General features: G+C 56.7%; 1 protein-coding gene across 1 annotated transcript in view; it reads left to right on the top strand.

The window, feature by feature from the left end:
* Positions 1–3,706: 3,706 nt before the first annotated feature.
* Positions 3,707–22,717, top strand: part of LOC144950727 (uncharacterized) — a 90,038-nt gene continuing 71,027 nt past the window's right edge. Inside the window, exon 1 of the mRNA XM_078880800.1 lies at positions 3,707–3,742. Within this exon, the coding sequence (XP_078736926.1) occupies positions 3,738–3,742 (5 nt within the window). The 5' untranslated portion in view covers positions 3,707–3,737. The remainder of the gene's footprint in view (positions 3,743–22,717) is intronic.

Below are 22,717 nucleotides of genomic sequence, written 5' to 3'. Positions count from 1 at the left end.
TGTGTGTCAGTGTGTGTGTGTGTCAGTGTGTGTGTGTCAGTGCGTGTGTGTCAGTGTGTGTGTGTGTCAGTGTGTCAGTGTGTGTGTGTCAGTGTGATGAGATCTGTGTGTGTGTCAGTGTGTGTGTGTCAGTGTGTGTGTGTCACTATGTGTGTGTGTCAGTGTGTGTGTGTCAGTGTGTGTGTGTTAGTGTTTGTGTGTCAATGTGTGTGTCAGTGTGTGTGTGTCAGTGTGTGTCAGTGTGTGTGTGTGTCAGTGTGTGTGTGTGTCAGTGTGTGTGTGTCAGTGCGTGTGTGTCAGTGTGTGTGTGTGTGTGTGTCAGTGTGATGAGATCTGTGTGTGTGTGTCAGTGTGTGTGTGTCAGTGTGTGTGTGTCAGTGCGTGTGTGTCAGTGTGTGTGTGTGTGTCAGTGTGTCAGTGTGTGTGTGTCAGTGTGATGAGATCTGTGTGTGTGTCAGTGTGTGTGTGTGTCAGTGTGTGTGTGTCACTATGTGTGTGTGTCAGTGTGTGTGTGTTAGTGTGTGTGTGTCAGTGTGTGTGTGTCAGTGTGTGTGTCAGTGTGTGTGTGTGTCAGTGTGTGTGTGTGTCAGTGTGTGTGTGTGTCAGTGCGTGTGTGTCAGTGTGTGTGTGTGTCAGTGTGTCAGTGTGTGTGTGTCAGTGTGATGAGATCTGTGTGTGTGTGTCAGTGTGTGTGTGTGTCAGTGTGTGTGTGTGTCAGTGTGTGTGTGTCAGTGCGTGTGTGTCAGTGTGTGTGTGTGTGTCAGTGTGTGTGTGTCACTATGTGTGTGTGTCAGTGTGATGAGATCTGTGTGTGTGTCAGTGTGTGTGTCAGTGTGAGTGGGGAGTGGTGGTGCAGCGGTTAGCGCGCTGCGCTATGAACCCAACGACCCGGGTTTGATTCCCGCTCACGGCCAACATCAGTGACGATTATCTGAACCGGTCCAGGGCCTCCCCTAGGTCGACTCAGCCTCAAATGAGTACCTGGTGCGGTGTGTGGACATCATCACTGGGGAGACAAAGGCGGCCGGGCGTGGTTGTTGGCCACCCACCCCCTCGTGTGCCGTGCCGGCCTCCATAGGTGCTGCTCGCTAACAGCACTTGCCTCAACAGTCTGTACAAGGCTATACGGGGGATCTTTGTCAGTGTGTGTGCGTGTCAGTGTGATGGGATCTGTGTGTGTGTCTGTGTAATAGCAGACACATACACAATGACGGTGATGGTGGTGGTAGTGTGTGTGCAGTGGTAGTGGTGGTGGTAGTGGTAGTGGTGATGGTAGTGGTGGTAGTGATGGTGGTGGTAGTGATGGTGGTGGTAGTGGTGGTAGTGATGGTGGTGATGGTGATGGTAGTGGTGGTGATGGTGATGGTAGTGTGTGTGCAGTGGTAGTGGTGGTGGTAGTGATGGTGGTGGTAGTGGTGGTGATGATGGTGGTGATGGTAGTGGTGGTGATGATGGTGGTGATGATGATGGTGATGGTGGTGGTAGTGGTGGTGATGATGGTGGTGATGGTGGTGGTAGTGGTGGTGATGATGGTAGTGATGGTGGTGGAAGTGATGATGGTGTGTGGGCGCCACGTCATAGTTTCCCCGAGTGGAGGGCAGCACGAGTCACGTGATGGTGGAGGGCCAAGAGACAGAGGGGGGGGGGGCAGCAGTGGAAGGGCAAGGGGCAGCAGGGAAGGCACGGGGTAGGGAGGGGCAACACCACCAGCCACTACCACCACTACCACCACCACCCACTACCACCACCAACCACCACACACTACTAACACCATCACCCACTACCACCACTAGCCATCACCAACCACCACCACCCACCCACCCAACACCGCCACCACCACCCACCCACCCACCACCGCCACCACCACCCACCCACCCACCCAACACCGCCACCACCACCCACCCACCCAAAAACACCACCACCCACCCACCCAATAACACCACCACCCACCCACCCAATAACACCACCACCACCCACCCAATAACACCGCCACCACCACCCACCCACCCACCCAATAACACCACCACCATCCACCCAATAACACCACCACCACCCACCCAATAACACCGCCACCACCACCCACCCACCCAATAACACCACCACCACCCACCCAATAACACCACCACCACCCACCCAATAACACCACCACCACCCACCCAATAACACCGCCACCACCACCCACCCACCCAAAAACACCACCACCCACCCACCCAATAACACCACCACCACCCACCCACCCAATAACACCACCACCACCCACCCACCCAATAACACCACCACCACCCACCCAATAACACCACCACCACCCACCCAATAACACCACCACCACCCACCCACCCAATAACACCACCACCACCCACCCAATAACACCACCACCACCCACCCACCCAATAACACCACCACCACCCACCCAATAACACCGCCACCACCACCCACCCACCCAATAACACCACCACCACTCACCCACCCAATAACACCACCACCACCCACCCACCCAATAACACCACCACCACCCACCCACCCAATAACACCACCACCACCCACCCAATAACACCACCACCACCCACCCACCCAATAACACCACCACCACCCACCCACCCAATAACACCACCACCACCCACCCAATAACACCGCCACCACCACCCACCCAATAACACCGCCACCACCACCCACCCACCCAATAACACCACCACCACCCACCCACCCAATAACACCACCACCACCCACCCACCCAATAACACCACCACCACCCACCCAATAACACCACCACCACCACCCACCCAATAACACCGCCACCACCACCCACCCACCCAATAACACCACCACCACCCACCCACCCAATAACACCGCCACCACCCACCCACCCAATAACACCGCCACCACCACCCACCCAATAACACCGCCACCACCACCCACCCACCCAATAACACCGCCACCACCACCCACCCAATAACACCGCCACCACCACCCACCCACCCAATAACACCACCACCCACCCATCGCCATCGTTGCCCAAGAACTTGAATTTCTCCTCGAGCGAGGCGCGCCCAGCACCGGGCACGGCCGGGGAGGGGGCGGTGGGGGTGGGGGGGAGGGGGCAGTGGGGGTGGGGGGAGGGGGTGGGGGAGGGGGGGTGGGGGAGGGGGCAGTGGGGGTGGGGGGATGGGCGGTGGGGGTGGGGGTCAGTGGGGGTGGGGGCAGTGGGGAGGGGAGGGGGCATTGTGGAGGGGGAATTGGGGAGGGGGGTTGAAGGGGGGGTGGAGGAATTAGGGAGGGGGGCATTGGGGGTGGGGGAGGAGGGGGGCATTGGGGGTGGGGGAGGAGGGGGGGGTGTTTCCTATGATTTCAAGGGGAACCGCAACCCCCCTGCCCCCTTCCCTCCACAGCGGGGGGGGGTGTGTTGAGTGGGTGGGCGGGAGGAGAGAGAGAGGGGGAGGGAGGGGAGAGGGGGAGGGGAGGGGAGAGGGGGAGGGGAGGGGGAGAGTGGAAATATCCGAAGTTCGCTGCTGGTGGCAGTCATCTCGCAACTCGCCTCTCAGGAGGTGAGGGGAGGGGGGCATCAGTGAGAGGAGCTCGCAAACTCCCGAGATGACGAGCCCTGCGTGATTGACTTGGAGCAGGAGAGGGGTCTGCGAGAGGGGGGCAAGCAGGAGCAGGTGGGATCAGGGGGAGCGGGGGGGGGTTAGAGGGGGGGGATCATCCCGTGCGGTGGACCTGGAGCAGTTCACGGCGCGTGAATGAGGTGAGAGATGGGAGCGTGGGAGCATAGTGTGTGTAGTGTGTGTGTGGTGTGTGTGTGTGTGGTGTGTGTGTGTAGTGTGTGTGTGTAGTGTGTGGTGTGGTGTGTGTGGTGTGTGTGTGTGTAGTGTGTGTGTGTGGTGTGTGTGTGGTGTGGTGTGTGTGTGGTGTGTGTGGTGTGTAGTGTGTGTGTGTGGTGTGTGTGGTGTGTGTGGTGTGTGTGGTGTGTGTGGTGTGTAGTGTGTGTGTGTGTGGTGTGTGTGTGTGGTGTGTGTGGTGTGTGTGTGTAGTGTGTGTGTGTGGTGTGTGTGTGTGGTGTGTGTGTGTGGTGTGTGTGTGTGGTGTGTGTGTGTGGTGTGTGTGGTGTGGTGTGTGTGGTGTGGTGTGTGTGGTGTGTGTGGTGTGTAGTGTGTGTGTGGTGTGTGTGGTGTGGTGTGTGTGTGTGTGGTGTGTGTAGTGTGTGTAGTGTGTGTAGTGTGTGTGGTGTGTGTGTGTGGTGTAGTGTGTGTGGTGTGTGTAGTGTGTGTGTGTAGTGTGTGCGTGGTGTGTGTGGTGTGTATGGTGTGTGTGTGTAGTGTGTGTAGTGTGTGTGGTGTGTGTGGTGTGTGTGTGTAGTGTGTGTAGTGTGTGTGTGTAGTGTGTGTGTGTGGTGTGTGTAGTGTGTAGTGTGTGTGTAGTGTGGTGTAGTGTGTGTGTGTAGGGTGTGTGTAGTGTGGTGTAGTGTGTTGTGTGTGTGTGTGTACTGTTTAGTGTGTGTGTGTACTGTTTAGTGTGTGCGTGTGGTGTGTGTGTAGTGTGTGTGTGTACTGTTTAGTGTGTATGTGTATGTAGTGTTTAGTGTGTAGTGTGTGTGTCCTGTGTAGTGTAGTGTGTGTGTAGTGTAGTGTGTGTGTCCTGTTTAGTGTTGTGTGTCCTGTTTAGTGTTGTGTGTCCTGTGTAGTGTGTGTGTGTACTGTTTAGTGTGTATGTGTATGTAGTGTTTAGTGTGTAGTGTGTCCGTCCTGTGTAGTGTAGTGTGTGTGTGTACTGTTTAGTGTAGTGTGTACTGTGTAGTGTGTGTGTACTGTTTAGTGTAGTGTGTACTGTGTAGTGTGTAGTGTGTACTGTTTAGTGTAGTGTGTGTGTACTGTTTAGTGTACTGTCGCGATTATCTGAACCGGTCCTGGGCCTCCCTTAGATCGACTCAGCCTCAAATGAGTACAGTACCTGGTGCGGTGTGTAAACATCGCCACTGGGGAGACAAAGGCGGCCGGGCGTGGTGCTGGCCACCCACCCCCTCGTGTGTGCCCTGCCGGCCTCCATAGGTGCTGCTACTCGCTAACAGCACTTGCCCCTACAGTCTGTCGAGGCTACACGGGGGATCTTTGTCTTTGTGTATCGTGGGTGTAGTGGTTGTCTATCTGTCTGTGTGTGAGCAGCATCTGGTGTGTGTGGTGTGTGTGGTGTGTGTGTGGTGTGGTGTGTGTGTGTGTAGTCTGTGTGTGTAGTCTGTGTGTGTAGTGTGTGTGTGTAGTGTGTGTGTAGTGTGTGGAGTGTGTGTAGTGTGTGTGTAGGGTGGGTAGTGTGAGCAGTATATGGTGTGTGTAGTGTGAGCAGTATCTGGTGTGTGTGTGTAGTGTGTGTAGTGTGTGTAGTGTGTGTGTAGTGTGTGGAGTGTGTGTAGTGTGTGTGTAGGGTGGGTAGTGTGAGCAGTATATGGTGTGTGTAGTGTGAGCAGTATCTGGTGTGTGTGTGTAGTGTGTGTGTAAGTGTGTGTGTGTAGTGTGTGTAGTGTGTGTAGTGTGTGTAAGTGTGTGTGTAGTGTGTGCAGTATCTGTGTGTGTGTAGTATGTGTGTGTGTGTGCAGTATCTGGTGTGTGTGTGTGTGTGCAGTGTGTGGGTGTTTATGGATGTGTGTTACCCTAGGTGTGTGTGTGTGAAGTGTCAAGTTGCATGTTCGCGTGTGCATGGCGTCTTACTGTATCCTTCTTGCACATCCCATCAGCGACACCACAAAACCTCCCGCATGGGGCAATCATCATTTGTTTTAAACGCGAAGCGAAACTCTGGACCTTTCGGGGTCTCATCAACAGCAGTCCGGCTCGCTCGAACCGCAGCTGGTGAACTTGGCCTGTGTGTAGAGAGGCCAGATGAGTCTTTGTGTTTCTCGACGGGTTGAACTTCTATCGTACCGTACGTAGCCAATCGTGCCAATCGGAGGTGCAGTGTTGAGTCTATGGGTAGTGTTGAGTCTATGGGCAGTGTTGAGTCTATGGGTAGTGTAGTTTATGGTCAGTGTTGAGTCTATGGGTAGTGTTGAGTCTATGCTGCAGTGTTGAGTATGGGTAGTGTAGTTTATGGGCAATGTTGAGTCTATGGGCAGTGTTGAGTCTATGGGCAGTGTTGAGTCTATGGGCAGTGTTGAGTCTATGGGTAGTGTTGAGTCTATGGGCAGTGTTAAGTCTATGGGCAGTGTAGTCTATGGGTAGTGTTAAGTCTATGGGCAGTGTTGAGTCTATGGGCAGTGTTGAGTCTATGGGCAGTGTTGAGTCTATGGGTAGTGTAGTCTATGGGCAGTGTTGAGTCTATGGGTAGTGTTGAGTCTATGGGTAATGTTGAGTCTATGGGCAGTGCTGAGTCTATGGGCAGTGTTGAGTCTATGGGCAGTGTTGAGTCTACGGGCAGTGCTGAGTCTATGGGTAGTGTTGAGTCTATGGGCAGTGCTGAGTCTATGGGTAGTGTTGAGTCTATGGGTAGTGTTGAGTCTATGGGTAGTGTTGAGTCTATGGGTAGTGTTGAGTCTATGGGTAGTGTTGAGTCTATGGGTAGTGTTAGTCTATGGGTAGTGTTGAGTCTATGGGTTAGTGTTGAGTCTATGGGTAGTGTTGAGTCTATGGGTAGTGTTGAGTCTATTGGCAGTGTTGAGTCTATGGGTAGTGTTGAGTCTATGGGTAGTGTTGAGTCTATGGGTAGTGTTGAGTCTATTGGCAGTGTTGAGTCTATGGGTAGTGTTGAGTCTATGGGCAGTGTTGAGTCTATTGGCAGTGTTGAGTCTATGGGTAGTGTTGAGTCTATTGGCAGTGTTGAGTCTATGGGTAGTGTTGAGTCTATGGGTAGTGTTGAGTCTATGGTGCAGTGTTGAGTCTATGCTGCAGTGTTGAGTCTATTGGCAGTGTTGAGTCTATGGGTAGTGTTGAGTCTATGGGCAGTGTTGAGTCTATGGGTAGTGTTGAGTCTATTGGCAGTGTTGAGTCTATGGGTAGTGTTGAGTCTATAGGCAGTGTTGAGTCTATGGGTAGTGTTGAGTCTATGTGCAGTGTTGAGTCTATGGTGCAGTGTTGAGTCTATGGGCAGTGTTGAGTCTATGAGCAGTGTTGAGTCTATGGGCAGTGGTGAGTCTATGGGCAGTGTTGAGTCTATGAGTAGTGGTGAGTCTATGGTGCAGTGTTGAGTCTATGGGCAGTGTTGAGTCTATGGGTAGTGTTGAGTCTATGGGTAGTGTTGAGTCTATGGGTAGTGTTGAGTCTATGGGTAGTGTTGAGTCTATGGGTAGTGTTGAGTCTATGGGTAGTGTTGAGTCTATGGGCAGTGCTGAGTCTATGGGCAGTGTTGAGTCTATGGGCAGTGTTGAGTCTATGGGCAGTGGTGAGTCTATGGTGCAGTGTTGAGTCTATGGGTAGTGTTGAGTCTATGGTGCAGTGTTGAGTCTATGGGGTATTGTTGAGTCTATGGGCAGTGTTGAGTCTATGGGCAGTGTTGAATCTATGGGTATTGTTAGTCTATGGGTAGTGTTGAGTCTATGGGTAGTGTTGAGTCTATGGGGTAGTGCTGAGTCTATGGGCAGTATTGAGTCTATGGGCAGTGTTGAGTCTATGGCCAGTACTGAGTTTATGGGCAGTGTTGAGTCTATGGGCAGTGTTGAGTCTATGGGCAGTGTTGAGTATATGGGGCAGTGTTGAATCTATGGGCAGTGTTGAGTCTATGGGCAGTGTTGAGTCTATGGGTAGTGCTGAGTCTATGGGCAGTGATGAGTCTATTGGGCAGTGTTGAATCTATGGGCAGTGCTGAGTCTATGGGCAGTGCTGAGTCTATGGGCAGTGCTGAGTCTATGGGCAGTGTTGAGTCTATGGGTAGTGTTGAGTCTATGGGCAGTGCTGAGTCTATGGGCAGTGTTGCGTCTATGGGGCAGTGTTGAGTCTATGGGTAGTGTTGAGTCTATGGGCAGTGTTGAGTCTATGGGGTAGTGTTGAGACTATGGGCAGTGTTGCGTCTATGGGGCAGTGTTGAGTCTATGGGCAGTGTTGAGTCTATGGGGCAGTGTTGAGTCTATGGGGCAGTGTTGAGTCTATGGGCAGTGTTGAGTCTATGGGCAGTGTTGAGTCTATGGGCAGTGTTGAGTCTTTGGGCAGTGCTGAGTCTATGGGGCAGTGTTGGTTCTATCTGCAGTGTTCGTCTAAGGGGCAGTGTTGCGTCTATGGGCAGTGTTGAGTCTATGTGCAGTGTTGAGTCGATGGGTAGTGTTGAGTCTATGGGTAGTGTTGAGTCTATGGGTAGTGTTAGTCTATGGGCAGTGTTGAGTCTATGGGTAGTGTTAGTCTATGGATAGTTTTGAGTCTATGGGCAGTGTTGAGTCTATGTGTAGTGTTGAGTCTATGGGTAGTGTTGAGTCTATGGGTAGTGTTGAGTCTATGGGTAGTGTTGAGTCTATGGGTAGTGTTGAGTCTATGGGTAGTGTTGAGTCTATGGGCAGTGTTGAGTCTATGGGTAGTGTTGAGTCTATGGGTAGTGTTGAGTCTATGGGTAGTGTTGAGTCTATGGGCAGTGTTGAGTCTATGGGCAGTGTTGAGTCTATGGGCAGTGTTGAGTCTGGGTAGTGTTGAGTCTATGGGCAGTATTGAGTCTATGGGTAGTGGTGAGTCTATGGACAGTGTTGAGTCTATGGGTAGTGTTGAGTCTATGGGCAGTTTTGAGTCTATGGGCAGTGTTGAGTCTATGGGCAGTGTTGAGTCTATGGGGCAGTGTTGAGTCTATGGGAAGTGTTGAGTCTATGGGCAGTGTTGAGTCTATGGGAAGTGTTGAGTCCATGGGCAGTGTTGAGTCTATGGGTAGTGCTGAGTCTATGGGCAGTGATGAGTCTATGGGGCAGTGTTGAATCTATGGGCAGTGCTGAGTCTATGGGCAGTGCTGAGTCTATGGGCAGTGCTGAGTCTATGGGCAGTGTTGAGTCTATGGGTAGTGTTGAGTCTATGGGCAGTGCTGAGTCTATGGGCAGTGTTGCGTCTATGGGGCAGTGTTGAGTCTATGGGTAGTGTTGAGTCTATGGGCAGTGTTGAGTCTATGGGGTAGTGTTGAGACTATGTGCAGTGTTGCGTCTATGGGGCAGTGTTGAGTCTATGGGCAGTGTTGAGTCTATGGGGCAGTGTTGAGTCTATGGGGCAGTGTTGAGTCTATGGGCAGTGTTGAGTCTATGGGCAGTGTTGAGTCTATGGGCAGTGTTGAGTCTTTGGGCAGTGCTGAGTCTATGGGGCAGTGTTGGTTCTATCTGCAGTGTTCGTCTAAGGGGCAGTGTTGCGTCTATGGGCAGTGTTGAGTCTATGTGCAGTGTTGAGTCGATGGGTAGTGTTGAGTCTATGGGTAGTGTTGAGTCTATGGGTAGTGTTAGTCTATGGGCAGTGTTGAGTCTATGGGTAGTGTTAGTCTATGGATAGTGTTGAGTCTATGGGCAGTGTTGAGTCTATGTGTAGTGTTGAGTCTATGGGTAGTGTTGAGTCTATGGGTAGTGTTGAGTCTATGGGTAGTGTTGAGTCTATGGGCAGTGTTGAGTCTATGGGTAGTGTTGAGTCTATGGGTAGTGTTGAGTCTATGGGTAGTGTTGAGTCTATGGGTAGTGTTGAGTCTATGGGCAGTGTTGAGTCTATGGGCAGTGTTGAGTCTATGGGCAGTGTTGAGTCTGGGTAGTGTTGAGTCTATGGGCAGTGTTGAGTCTATGGGTAGTGGTGAGTCTATGGACAGTGTTGAGTCTATGGGTAGTGTTGAGTCTATGGGCAGTTTTGAGTCTATGGGCAGTGTTGAGTCTATGGGCAGTGTTGTGTCTATGGGGCAGTGTTGAGTCTATGGGAAGTGTTGAGTCTATGGGCAGTGTTGAGTCTATGGGAAGTGTTGAGTCCATGGGCAGTGTTGAGTCTATGGGTAGTGTTGAGTCTATGGGCAGTGTTGAGTCTATGGGCAGTGTTGAGTCTATGGGCAGTGTTGAGTCTATGGGCAGTGTTGAGTCTATGGGCAGTGTTGAGTCTATGGGCAGTGTTGAGTCTATGGGTAGTGTTGAGTCTATGGGCAGTGTTGAGTCTATGGGCAGTGTTGAGTCTATGGGCAGTGTTGAGTCTATGGGCAGTGTTAGTCTATGGACAGTGTTGAGTCTATGGGCAGTGTTGAGTCTATGGGCAGTGTTGAGTCTATGGGTAGTGTTGAGTCTATGGGCAGTGTTGAGTCTATGGGCAGTGTTGAGTCTATGGGTAGTGTTAGTCTATGGACAGTGTTGAGTCTATGGGTAGTGTTGAGTCTATGGGCAGTGTTAGTCAATGGACAGTGTTGATTTATGGGTAGTGTTGAGTCTATGGGCAGTGTTAGTCTATGGGTAGTGTTGAGTCTATGGACAGTGTTGAGTCTATGGGCAGTGTTGAGTCTATGGGCAGTGTTGAGTCTATGGTGTAGTGTTGAGTCTATGGGCAGTGTTGAGTCTATGGGTAGTGGTGAGTCTATGGGCAGTGTTGAGTCTATGGGGCAGTGTTGAGTCTATGGGCAGTGTTGAGTCTATGGGGCAGTGTTGAGTCTATGGGTAGTGTTGAGTCTATGGGTAGTGTTGAGTCTATGGGGCAGTGTTGAGTCTATGGGCAGTGCTGAGTCTATGGGGCAGTGTTGAGTCTATGGGCAGTGTTGAGTCTGTGGGCAGTGCTGAGTCTATGGGCAGTGCTGAGTCTATGGGGTAGTGTTGAGTCTATGGGGTAGTATTGAGTCTATGGGTAGTGTTGAGTCTATGGGCAGTGCTGAGTCTATGGGCAGTGCTGAGTCTATGGGCAGTGTTGAGTCTATGGGCAGTGCTGAGTCTATGGGGTAGTGTTGAGTCTATGGGTAGTGTTGAGTCTATGGGCAGTGTTGAGTCTATGGGCAGTGTTGAGTCTATGGGGTAGTGTTGAGTCTATGGGTAGTGTTGAGTCTATAGGTAGTGTTGAATCTATGGGCAGTGCTGAGTCTATGGGCAGTGCTGAGTCTATGGGCAGTGTTGAGTCTATGGGTAGTGTTGAGTCTATAGGTAGTGTTGAGTCTATGGGCAGTGTTGAGTCTATGGGCAGTGCTGAGTCTATGAGGTAGTGTTGAGTCTATGGGTAGTGTTGAGTCTATGGGCAGTGTTGAGTCTATGGGCAGTGCTGAGTCTATGAGGTAGTGTTGAGTCTATGGGTAGTGTTGAGTCTATGGGCAGTGTTGAGTCTATGGGTAGTGTTGAGTCTATGGGCAGTGCTGAGTCTATGGGTAGTGTTGAGTCTATGGGCAGTGTTGAGTCTATAGGTAGTGTTGAGTCTATGGTGCAGTGTTGAGTCTATGGCTAGTGTTGAGTCTATGGGCAGTGTTAAGTCTATGGGCAGTGCTGAGTCTATGGGCAGTGCTGAGTCTATGGGCAGTGCTGAGTCTATGGGTAGTGTTGAGTCTATGGGCAGTGCTGAGTCTATGGGCAGTGTTGAGTCTATGGGGCAGTGTTGAGTCTATGGGCAGTGTTGCGTCTATGGGGCAGTGTTGCGTCTATGGGGCAGTGCTGAGTCTATGGGTAGTGTTGAGTCTATGGGCAGTGTTGAGTCTATGGGCAGTGTTGAGTGTATGGGTAGTGTTGAGTCTATGGGCAGTGTTGAGTCTATAGGTAGTGTTGCGTCTATGGGCAGTGTTGAGTCTATAGGTAGTGTTGAGTCTATGGGCAGTGTTGAGTCTATGGGTAGTGTTGAGTCTATGGGCAGTGTTGAGTCTATGGGCAGTGTTGAGTCTATGGGCAGTGTTGAGTCTATGGGTAGTGTTGAGTCTATGGGTAGTGTTGAGTCTATGGGTAGGGTTGAGTCTATGGGCAGTGTTGAGTCTATGGGTAGTGTTGAGTCTATGGGTAGTGTTGAGTCTATGGTGCAGTGTTGAGTCTATGGTGCAGTGTTGAGTCTATGGGGTAGTGTTGAGTCTATGGGCAGTGTTGAGTCTATGGGTAGTGTTGAGTCTATGGGTAGTGTTGAGTCTATGGGCAGTGTTGAGTCTATGGGTAGTGTTGAGTCTATGGGTAGTGTTGAGTCTATGGGCAGTGTTGAGTCTATGGTGCAGTGTTGAGTCTATGGCTAGTGTTGAGTCTATGGTGCAGTGTTGAGTCTATAGGCAGTGTTGAGTCTATGGGTAGTGTTGAGTCTATGGGTAGTGTTGAGTCTATGGGCAGTGTTGAGTCTATGGTGCAGTGTTGAGTCTATGGGTAGTGTTGAGTCTATGGCTAGTGTTGAGTCTATGGGTAGTGTTGAGTCTATGGTGCAGTGTTGAGTCTATGGTGCAGTGTTGAGTCTATGGGTAGTGTTGAGTCTATGGGCAGTGTTGAGTCTATGGTGCAGTGTTGAGTCTATGGTGCAGTGTTGAGTCTATGGCTAGTGTTGAGTCTATGGGGCAGTGTTGAATCTATGGGAAGTGTTGAATCTATGGGCAGTGTTGAGTTTATGGGTAGTGTTGAGTGAATGGGCAGTGTTGCGTCTATGGGCAGTGTTGCGTCTATGGGCAGTGTTGAGTCTATGGGTAGTGTTGAGTCTATGGGCAGTGTTGAGTCTATGGGTAGTGTTGAGTCTATGGGTAGTGTTGAGTCTATGGGCAGTGTTGAGTCTATGGGCAGTGTTGCGTCTATGGGCAGTGTTGTGTCCATGGGCAGTGTGTGTGCTGAACTTCTTTCGCACCGTACATATCCAACCGTGCTAATCGGAGGCGCAGGAGAAGCACAACAACACAAACACACAAAATAATCGATTTGTCATTTCTGGAGCAATGAGTGTGTGCTGCTTGCTGCTGCTGTTGTTGTTGTTGCTGCTGCTGTTGTTGTTGTTGCTGCTGCTGTTGTTGTTGTTGCTGCTGCTGTTGTGTGGAGGGAGACTGATGAAGGCCGGCTGGAGGTGTGGCTGTTGTCTATCCCGTGATTTACATTCTCCAGAGCCACGCGAGTGATGGTGGTTGTCGCGGGCGTGTTGTGTGGGTGTCGTCTCTGCGTGTTGTGTGGGTGTCGTCTCTGCGTGTTGTGTGGGTGTCGTCTCTGTGTGTTGTGTGGGTGTCGTCTCTGTGTGTTGTGTGGGTGTCGTCTCTGTGTGTTGTGTGGGTGTCGTCTCTGCGTGTTGTGTGGGTGTCGTCTCTGCGTGTTGTGTGGGTGTCGTCTCTGCGTGTTGTGTGGGTGTCGTCTCTGCGTGTTGTGTGGGTGTCGTCTCTGCGTGTTGTGTGGGTGTCGTCTCTGCGTGTTGTGTGGGTGTCGTCTCTGCGTGTTGTGTGGGTGTCGTCTCTGCGTGTTGTGTGGGTGTCGTCTCTGCGTGTTGTGTGGGTGTCGTCTCTGCGTGTTGTGTGGGTGTCGTCTCTGCGTGTTGTGTGGGTGTCGTCTCTGCGTGTTGTGTGGGTGTCGTCTCTGCGTGTTGTGTGGGTGTCGTCTCTGGGCGTATTTCTCTGTGTTGGCATCGTGGCGGTCGTCTGCCGGGTCTGTCCCGTGACCTCCTCCTGCCAGCGAGCGCTCGACGCTACACGTGGCCTTGACGTGGACCTAGCCTGGCACAGGCTGACGTCACCGCCACTTTGTGGCGAATGGCGGTTTGTGTTGTGAGTGTGTGTGCTGAGTGTAACGCGTGTGTGTGTCGGGGTGGTGTCGGGGTGGTGTGTGTGTGTGTGTCGGGGTGGTGTGTGTGTGTGTCGGGGTGGTGTGTGTGTGTGTCGGGGTGTTGTGTGTGTGTGTCGGGGTGGTGTGTGTGTGTGTCGGGGTGGTGTGTGTGTGTGTGTCGGGGTGGTGTGTGTGTGTGTCGGGGTGGTGTGTGTGTGTGTGTGTCGGGGTGGTGTGTGTGTGTGTCGGGGTGATGTGTGTGTGTGTGTGTCGGGGTGGTGTGTGTGTGTGTCGGGGTGGTGTGTGTGGGTGCATTTGAGAGGCAGGGATGACCTCCCAAGTGAATAGAGCGAGGGTGGCGTCTGTGTGCAGCTTTCCCTGCGTGGGACGAGTTCCGCAGGATTGGAAGGATGCCCCCCCCCCCCCCCCCGTTTTTAAAAACAAAATTTGGGGGGGACCCGCACTGGGGCTTCTCTCTCCTCAGTGTGTGGCCGGGGGGAGCGACTCCGGCAAGCATTGTTCAACATCGCCCACTTGCCAGGCAGAGGAGGGAGGGTGGTGCTGAGGGAGGAGAGGCTTGCGGAGACCCAAATTGGGGCTTCAAGCCAGGGCGGTTCTGCTGCACAGATGCCATTTTCTGTGTCCGCCTTGCTCCGGCAGAGGGGCAGGGAATTCCAACAGCACCTGCATCTCCGCTTTATCGACCTGGTCAGGGCACTGTGATATCGTCGAAAGACGGGGCCTCTGGGTTATTCTCTGTGCGTGCGAGGTCCCTGACCCTCTGCTCACGATCATCGGCAGGCCCGGGTAAAGCTTGGTGTCCGGGAGTTGTATGTGCGTGACAGTGTGATGGGATAGTGTGCGTGTCAGTGTGCGTGTCAGTGTGTCAGTGTGTGTGTCTGTGTGTCCGTGTGTGTGTGTGTCAGTGTGTGTGTGTCAGTGTGATGAGATCTGTGTGTGTGTCAGTGTATGTGTGTGTCAGTGTGTGTGTGTCAGTGTGTGTGTGTCAGTGTGATGAGATCTGTGTGTGTGTCAGTGTGTGTGTGTGTCAGTGTGTGTGTGTGTCAGTGTGTGTGTGTGTCAGTGTGTGTGTCTGTGTGTGTGTCTGTGTGTCCGTGTGTGTGTGTGTCAGTGTGTGTGTGTCAGTGTGATGAGATCTGTGTGTGTGTCAGTGTGTGTGTGTCAGTGTGATGAGATCTGTGTGTGTGTATCAGTGTGTGTGTGTCAGTGTGATGAGATCTGTGTGTGTGTCAGTGTATGTGTGTGTGTGTCAGTGTGTGTGTGTCAGTGTGATGAGATCTGTGTGTGTGTCAGTGTGTGTGTCAGTGTGTGTATGTCAGTGTGTCAGTGTGTGTGTGTCAGTGTGATGAGATCTGTGTGTGTCAGTGTGTGTGTCAGTGTGTGTGTGTCAGTGTGTGTGTGTCAGTGTGATGAGATCTGTGTGTGTGTCAGTGTGTCAGTGTGTGTCAGTGTGTCAGTGTGTGTGTGTCAGTGTGATGAGATCTGTGTGTGTGTCAGTGTGTCAGTGTGTGTGTGTGTCAGTGTGTCAGTGTGTGTGTGTCAGTGTGATGAGATCTGTGTGTGTGTCAGTGTGTGTGTGTCAGTGTGATGAGATCTGTGTGTGTCAGTGTGTGTGTGTGTCATTCTCTGTTCACCTCGGGGGCGCGACAGGGATGTCCCCTGCTCCCTCCACTGTTTAACATCGTTGTTGTAGTTGGAGACGCTTTTACAGCTCTACCAGAGCATTTTCCATCTGGTGCAGACACAATGGGAGGCTGATCGATGCCCAGGTGAAGTCAAGGGTTAGCTTTGCTGCTGCTCAGTCTGAGAAGGAGTTGGATGCTCTGCTGCTGAACTGCAGCATGCCACTCAGAGGTGGGGCCTTGCCATCAGCCCGCATCGAAACTGAGCAACTGCCTGGGTATTTTATGTCGTAAACTGCTCCGCCCCCTCAACTCGCCCTGAGGAATGGCGTAGTTGTGGAGAGAGTTGGTGAGCTCATGACCAGCTCCAGATTGGCATGGAATGCATCGCTTAAAATCAAGTCGTGTGGCATTGCCTTTCCATCAGCTGCGTAACGCCGTGTGGAAGCTACATCGCCTCTAACTCCACACCTAGCTCCGTGTCTTCTCAGCTACGGTCATGCCCCCTCTCTCTCTCTCTCGTCTCTGTGCTTTGTGAAACGTGCAGCCCTCTGAAATAACATCTGTGCCGGTGGGAAACATTCAGGCTGGCCTGCCAACGAACCATCCTATGTTTAACCGGGGCGGATTGTGTGAGGAGCTCACAGATCCTTGAGAGATCTGGACACAGTCCCATCAGTGAGCTCCTCCGACAGGCGAGGCTGCGTTGGCTTGGTCACGTAGCCCGCATGCCCAGCCACCGCATGCCTAAGCAGCTTCTGTTTTGCCAGAAAGAGGGGGGTAAATGGGGCACGGCACGGGCTGGAGAGGAGATGGACTGATGCGGTACGGGAGGATGTGGAGTCGTTTGGACTCGATGACTGTTACCAGCGGTGTCAAGATCGGCCTCTGTGGAGGAGGCTCGTGAAGGACGCTGCTGCTACTGGGCAATTGGAGGCAGTCGCCCTCCAGCAACAACGGAGGGCAGAGGAGCGACGCTCACAACAACGAGCGGAGCGCGGGTGGATAAAATGCGGCGAGTTGGCTCGGTAGTGAGCACAGCTGGTGATGAATCTGCCAGTCATCTCAGTCAACTCACCCATGGCACCTGGGTTTGTCCCGTGGCCTCCTTCCCATGACAGCGAGCCTTTGATACGTCCCGTGGCCTTAACGTGCACCTAGCCTGGCACAAGCGCCGTGGTGACGTCACTGCCGCTTCGTGGTGAACTGCGGTTGTTGTTGTGTGTATTGGTGGGTGTGTGGGTGTGTGACTGTGATTACGCGTGTACAACGTGAAACGAGTAGGGTTGTGTGTGTGTGTGAGGTCACGGTGTAGTTGTGAGTGTGATCAGTCTTGCGCTTGTGTATGATTGTGAGTGGTCAATGTGTGATTGTGGTCAATGTGTGATCGCGAGTGGCAAGAAACGCACAGACAAAGGTCCCCCCACGTGTAGCCTGAACAGGCTGTTGGGGCAAGTGCCGTCAACGAGTAGCAGCTGCAGCAGCAGCAGTAGCAATGAAGACCGGCACGGCACACGAGAAGGGGGGGGGGGGTAGTCAGCTCCACCACCAAGGCCGCCTTTGTCTCCCTCGTGGTCCCTCCCGCCAGCAGTTTCGTAGACGAGCATTTGGAGCGCCGCGCTTTTGCATTGTGAAGCACGCACGCACACACACGCACGCACGCACACACACACGCACACACACACGCACACACACACGCACACACGCACACACACACACGCACGCACACACACACACACGCACACACACACATACACGCACACGCACGCACACGCACACACACACGCACACACACACGCACACACGCACACACACACACGCACGCACGCACACACACACGCACACACACACATACACGCACACGCACGCACACGCACACACGCACACACACACGCACACACGCACACACACGCATACACGCACACACACACACGCACACACACACGCATACACGCACACACACGCACACACGCACACACACACACGCACACGCACACACGCATACACACTCACGCATACACGCACACACACGCACACACGCACACACGCACACGCATACACACACACACGCACACGCATACACGCACACACACACACGCATACACACGCACACACGCACACACGCACACGCATACACACACACACGCACACGCATACACGCACACACACACACGCATACACGCACACACACGCACACACGCACACACACACACGCATACACACACACACGCACACGCATACACGCACACACACACACGCATACACGCACACACACGCACACACGCACACACGCACGCACACACGCACACACACACACGCATACACGCACACACACACACGCATACACGCACACACACGCACACACGCACACACACACGCATACACGCACGCACACACACGCATACACGCACACACACACACGCACACGTGCCGTTTCACAACACTCACCCACAACACCCACTCACAACACCCACTCACAACACCCACTCACAACACCCACTCACAACACCCACTCACAACACCCACTCACAACACCCACTCACAGACAGAGGCAGAGATCCCCCGTACAGTTGTTCACCAATTGTTTGGCTCGAGTCTCCGAGTGGTAGTGCCTGTCTGGGCTCACACGGTCAACGAGGGTGGGTGGACAGCATCACACCACGCCTCTTTCATCTCCCCAGCACTGATGTTTACACGCTCCACCATACGCAGAATTCTGTTATGGCTGAGTCGACCTAGGGGAGGCCCAGTATCGGTTCACTGATTTTGGTCGCGAGTGGAAATTGAACTCGGTTCGCCGGGTTTGTAGGGTAATGCGCTTACCACTGCACCACCGCTCCCCGCACAAACACACAGACTGGTATACCCACTCATACTCACCTACTCACCCACTCACACTCATACTCACCCACTCATCCTCACCCACTCATACTCACTCACCCACCCACTCACACTCACCCACCCACTCATCCTCACCCACTCATCCTCACCCACTCATGCTCACCCACTCATACTCACCCACCCACTCACACTCACCCACCCACTCACACCCACCCACCCACTCACACCCACCCACTCACACTCACCCACCTACACTCACCCACCCACTCACACTCACCCACCCACTCACACTCACCCACCCACTCACACTCACCCACCCACTCACACCCACCCACCCACTCACACCCACCCACCCACTCACACCCACCCACTCACACTCACCCACCCACACTCACTCCCCCACCCACACTCACCCACCAACTCACACTCACCCACCCACTCACACTCACCCACCCACCCACACTCACCCACCCACTCACACACACCCACCCACCCACTCACACCCACCCACTCACACTCACCCACCCACTCACACTCACCCACCCACTCACACTCACCCACCCACTCACACTCACCCACCCACTCACACTCACCCACCCACTCACACCCACCCACCCACTCACACCCACCCACTCACACTGACCCATCCACACTCACTCACCCACCCACACTCACCCACCAACTCACACTCACCCACCCACACTCACCCACCCACTCACACTCACCCACCCACACTCACCCACCCACTCACACCCACCCACCCACCCACTCGCACTCACCCACCCACTCGCACTCACCCACCCACTCACACTCACCCACCCACTCACACTCACCCACCCACTCACACCCACCCACCCACTCACGCCCCTCACCCTGCCCTGGCTGCCCCTCCTCTGCGTGTCTGGGCCGGGCCGGGCCGCACCCTCTCTGGGGACATCGCCTGCCGCCTCCTCCTCTCTCACCCACGTGGGGAGGGGGGGGGAGAGGGGAGGGGGGGGAGAGGGGAGGGGGGGGAGAGGGGAGGGGGGGGGAGAGGGGAGGGGGGGAGGGGGAAAAGGGGAGGGGGAGAGGGGGGGAGGGGAGGGGGAACCGTCTCGTGGTGTGGAGGGTGTGGATCTGTGGGGGAGTGGAGGGGGGGGGGGTCTGTGGGGAGTGGAGGGGGGGGGGTCTGTGGGGATGGAGGGGGGGGTCTGTGGGGAGTGGAGGGGGGGGGTCTGTGGGGAGTGGAGGGGGGGGTCTGTGGGGAGTGGAGGGGGGGGGGGTCTGTGGGGAGTGGAGGGGGGGGGGTCTGTGGGGAGTGGAGGGGGGGGTCTGTGGGGGAGTGGAGGGGGGGGGGTCTGTGGGGAGTGGAGGGGGGGGGTCTGTGGGGAGTGGAGGTGGGGGTCTGTGGGGAGTGGAGGGGGGGTCTGTGGGGAGTGGAGGGGGGGGTCTGTGGAGAGTGGAGGGGGGGGTTTGTGGGGAGTGGAGGGGGGGGTCTGTGGGGAGTGGAGGGGGGGGGTCTGTGGAGAGTGGAGGGGGGGGTCTGTGGGGAGTGGAGGGGGGGGTCTGTGTGGAGTGGAGGGGGGGGGGGTCTGTGTGGAGTGGAGGGGGGGGGGGTCTGTGTGGAGTGGAGGGGGGGGGGTCTGTGGGGAGTGGAGGGGGGGGGTCTGTGGGGAGTGGAGGGGGGGGTCTGTGGGGAGTGGAGGGGGGGTCTGTGGGGAGTGGAGGGGGGGGTCTGTGGAGAGTGGAGGGGGGGGGGGTCTGTGGGGAGTGGAGGGGGGGGGGTCTGTGGGGAGTGGAGGGGGGGGGTCTGTGGAGAGTGGAGGGGGGGGGTCTGTGGGGAGTGGAGGGGGGGGTCTGTGGGGAGTGGAGGGGGGGTCTGTGGGGAGTGGAGGGGGGGTCTGTGGGGAGTGGAGGGGGGGGGGTCTGTGGGGAGTGGAGGGGGGGGGGTCTGTGGGGAGTGGAGGGGGGGGGTCTGTGGAGAGTGGAGGGGGGGGTCTGTGGGGAGTGGAGGGGGGGGTCTGTGTGGAGTGGAGGGGGGGGGGTCTGTGTGGAGTGGAGGGGGGGGGGTCTGTGGGGAGTGGAGGGGGGGGGTCTGTGGGGAGTGGAGGGGGGGGTCTGTGGGGAGTGGAGGGGGGGTCTGTGGGGAGTGGAGGGGGGGGTCTGTGGAGAGTGGAGGGGGGGGTTTGTGGGGAGTGGAGGGGGGGGTCTGTGGGGAGTGGAGGGGGGGGGTCTGTGGAGAGTGGAGGGGGGGGTCTGTGTGGAGTGGAGGGGGGGGGGTCTGTGGGGAGTGGAGTGGAGGGGGGGGGGTCTGTGGGGAGTGGAGGGGGGGGTCTGTGGGGAGTGGAGGGGGGGGGGTCTGTGGGGAGTGGAGGGGGGGGGGGTCTGTGGGGAGTGGAGGGGGGGGTCTGTGGGGAGTGGAGGGGGGGGGGTCTGTGGGGAGTGGAGGGGGGGGGTCTGTGGGGAGTGGAGGGGGGGGTCTGTGGGGAGTGGAGGGGGGGGGGTCTGTGGGGAGTGGAGGGGGGGGTCTGTGGGGAGTGGAGGGGGGGGGTCTGTGGAGAGTGGAGGGGGGGGGTCTGTGGAGAGTGGAGGGGGGGGTCTGTGTGGAGTGGAGGGGGGGGGGTCTGTGGGGAGTGGAGTGGAGGGGGGGGGGTCTGTGGGGAGTGGAGGGGGGGGTCTGTGGGGAGTGGAGGGGGGGGGGTCTGTGGGGAGTGGAGGGGGGGGGGTCTGTGGGGAGTGGAGGGGGGGGGTCTGTGGGGAGTGGAGGGGGGGGGTCTGTGGGGAGTGGAGGGGGGGGGTCTGTGGGGAGTGGAGGGGGGGGGTCTGTGGAGAGTGGAGGGGGGGGTCTGTGTGGAGTGGAGGGGGGGGTCTGTGTGGAGTGGAGGGGGGGGGTCTGTGGGGAGTGGAGTGGAGGGGGGGGGGTCTGTGGGGAGTGGAGGGGGGGGTCTGTGGGGAGTGGAGGGGGGGGGGTCTGTGGGGAGTGGAGGGGGGGGGGTCTGTGGGGAGTGGAGGGGGGGGTCTGTGGGGAGTGGAGGGGGGGGGGTCTGTGGGGAGTGGAGGGGGGGGGTCTGTGGGGAGTGGAGGGGGGGGGGTCTGTGGGGAGTGGAGGGGGGGGGTCTGTGGGGAGTGGAGGGGGGGGGTCTGTGGAGAGTGGAGGGGGGGGTCTGTGTGGAGTGGAGGGGGGGGGGTCTGTGGGGAGTGGAGTGGAGGGGGGGGGGTCTGTGGGGAGTGGAGGGGGGGGGTCTGTGGGGAGTGGAGGGGGGGGGGTCTGTGGGGAGTGGAGGGGGGGGGTCTGTGGGGAGTGGAGGGGGGGGGGTCTGTGGGGAGTGGAGGGGGGGGGTCTGTGGGGAGTGGAGGGGGGGGGTCTGTGGAGAGTGGAGGGGGGGGGTCTGTGTGGAGTGGAGGGGGGGGGGTCTGTGGGGAGTGGAGTGGAGGGGGGGGGGTCTGTGGGGAGTGGAGGGGGGGGTCTGTGGGGAGTGGAGGGGGGGGGGTCTGTGGGGAGTGGAGGGGGGGGGGTCTGTGGGGAGTGGAGGGGGGGGGTCTGTGGGAGTGGAGGGGGGGGGGTCTGTGGGGAGTGGAGGGGGGGGGTCTGTGGGGAGTGGAGGGGGGGGGGTCTGTGGGGAGTGGAGGGGGGGGTCTGTGGGGAGTGGAGGGGGGGGGTCTGTGGAGAGTGGAGGGGGGGGTCTGTGTGGAGTGGAGGGGGGGGGGTCTGTGGGGAGTGGAGTGGAGGGGGGGGGTCTGTGGGGAGTGGAGGGGGGGGTCTGTGGGGAGTGGAGGGGGGGGGGTCTGTGGGGAGTGGAGGGGGGGGGGTCTGTGGGGAGTGGAGGGGGGGGTCTGTGGGGAGTGGAGGGGGGGGGGTCTGTGGGGAGTGGAGGGGGGGGTCTGTGGGGAGTGGAGGGGGGGGTCTGTGGAGAGTGGAGGGGGGGGTCTGTGTGGAGTGGAGGGGGGGGGGTCTGTGGGGAGTGGAGTGGAGGGGGGGGGGTCTGTGGGGAGTGGAGGGGGGGGGTCTGTGGGGAGTGGAGGGGGGGGGGTCTGTGGGGAGTGGAGGGGGGGGGTCTGTGGGGAGTGGAGGGGGGGGGGTCTGTGGGGAGTGGAGGGGGGGGGTCTGTGGGGAGTGGAGGGGGGGGGGTCTGTGGGGAGTGGAGGGGGGGGTCTGTGGGGAGTGGAGGGGGGGGGGTCTGTGGAGAGTGGAGGGGGGGGGTCTGTGTGGAGTGGAGGGGGGGGGGTCTGTGGGAGGAGTGGAGGGGGGGGGTCTGTGGGAGTGGAGGGGGGGGGTCTGTGGGAGTGGAGGGGGGGGGTCTGTGGGGAGTGGAGGGGGGGGTCTGGGGGAGTGGAGGGGGGGCTGTGGAGGAGGGGGGGGGTCTGTGGGAGTGGAGGGGGGGGGGTCTGTGGGGAGTGGAGGGGGGGGTCTGTGGGGAGTGGAGGGGGGGGGTCTGTGGGGGAGTGGAGGGGGGGGGTCTGTGGGGAGTGGAGGGGGGGGGTCTGTGGAGAGTGGAGGGGGGGGTCTGTGTGGAGTGGAGGGGGGGGGGGTCTGTGGGGAGTGGAGTGGAGGGGGGGGGCCTGTGGGGAGTGGAGGGGGGGGTCTGTGGGGAGTGGAGGGGGGGGGGGTCTGTGGGGAGTGGAGGGGGGGGGGTCTGTGGGGAGTGGAGGGGGGGGTCTGTGGGGAGTGGAGGGGGGGGGGTCT

The sequence above is a fragment of the Lampetra fluviatilis genome, chromosome 59 (assembly GCF_964198595.1).
Source record: "Lampetra fluviatilis chromosome 59, kcLamFluv1.1, whole genome shotgun sequence".
Classification (NCBI taxonomy): domain Eukaryota; kingdom Metazoa; phylum Chordata; class Hyperoartia; order Petromyzontiformes; family Petromyzontidae; genus Lampetra; species Lampetra fluviatilis.
The sequence above is the reverse complement of the archived record's forward strand: the minus strand, read 5'-3'. Positions and strand labels throughout refer to the sequence as shown.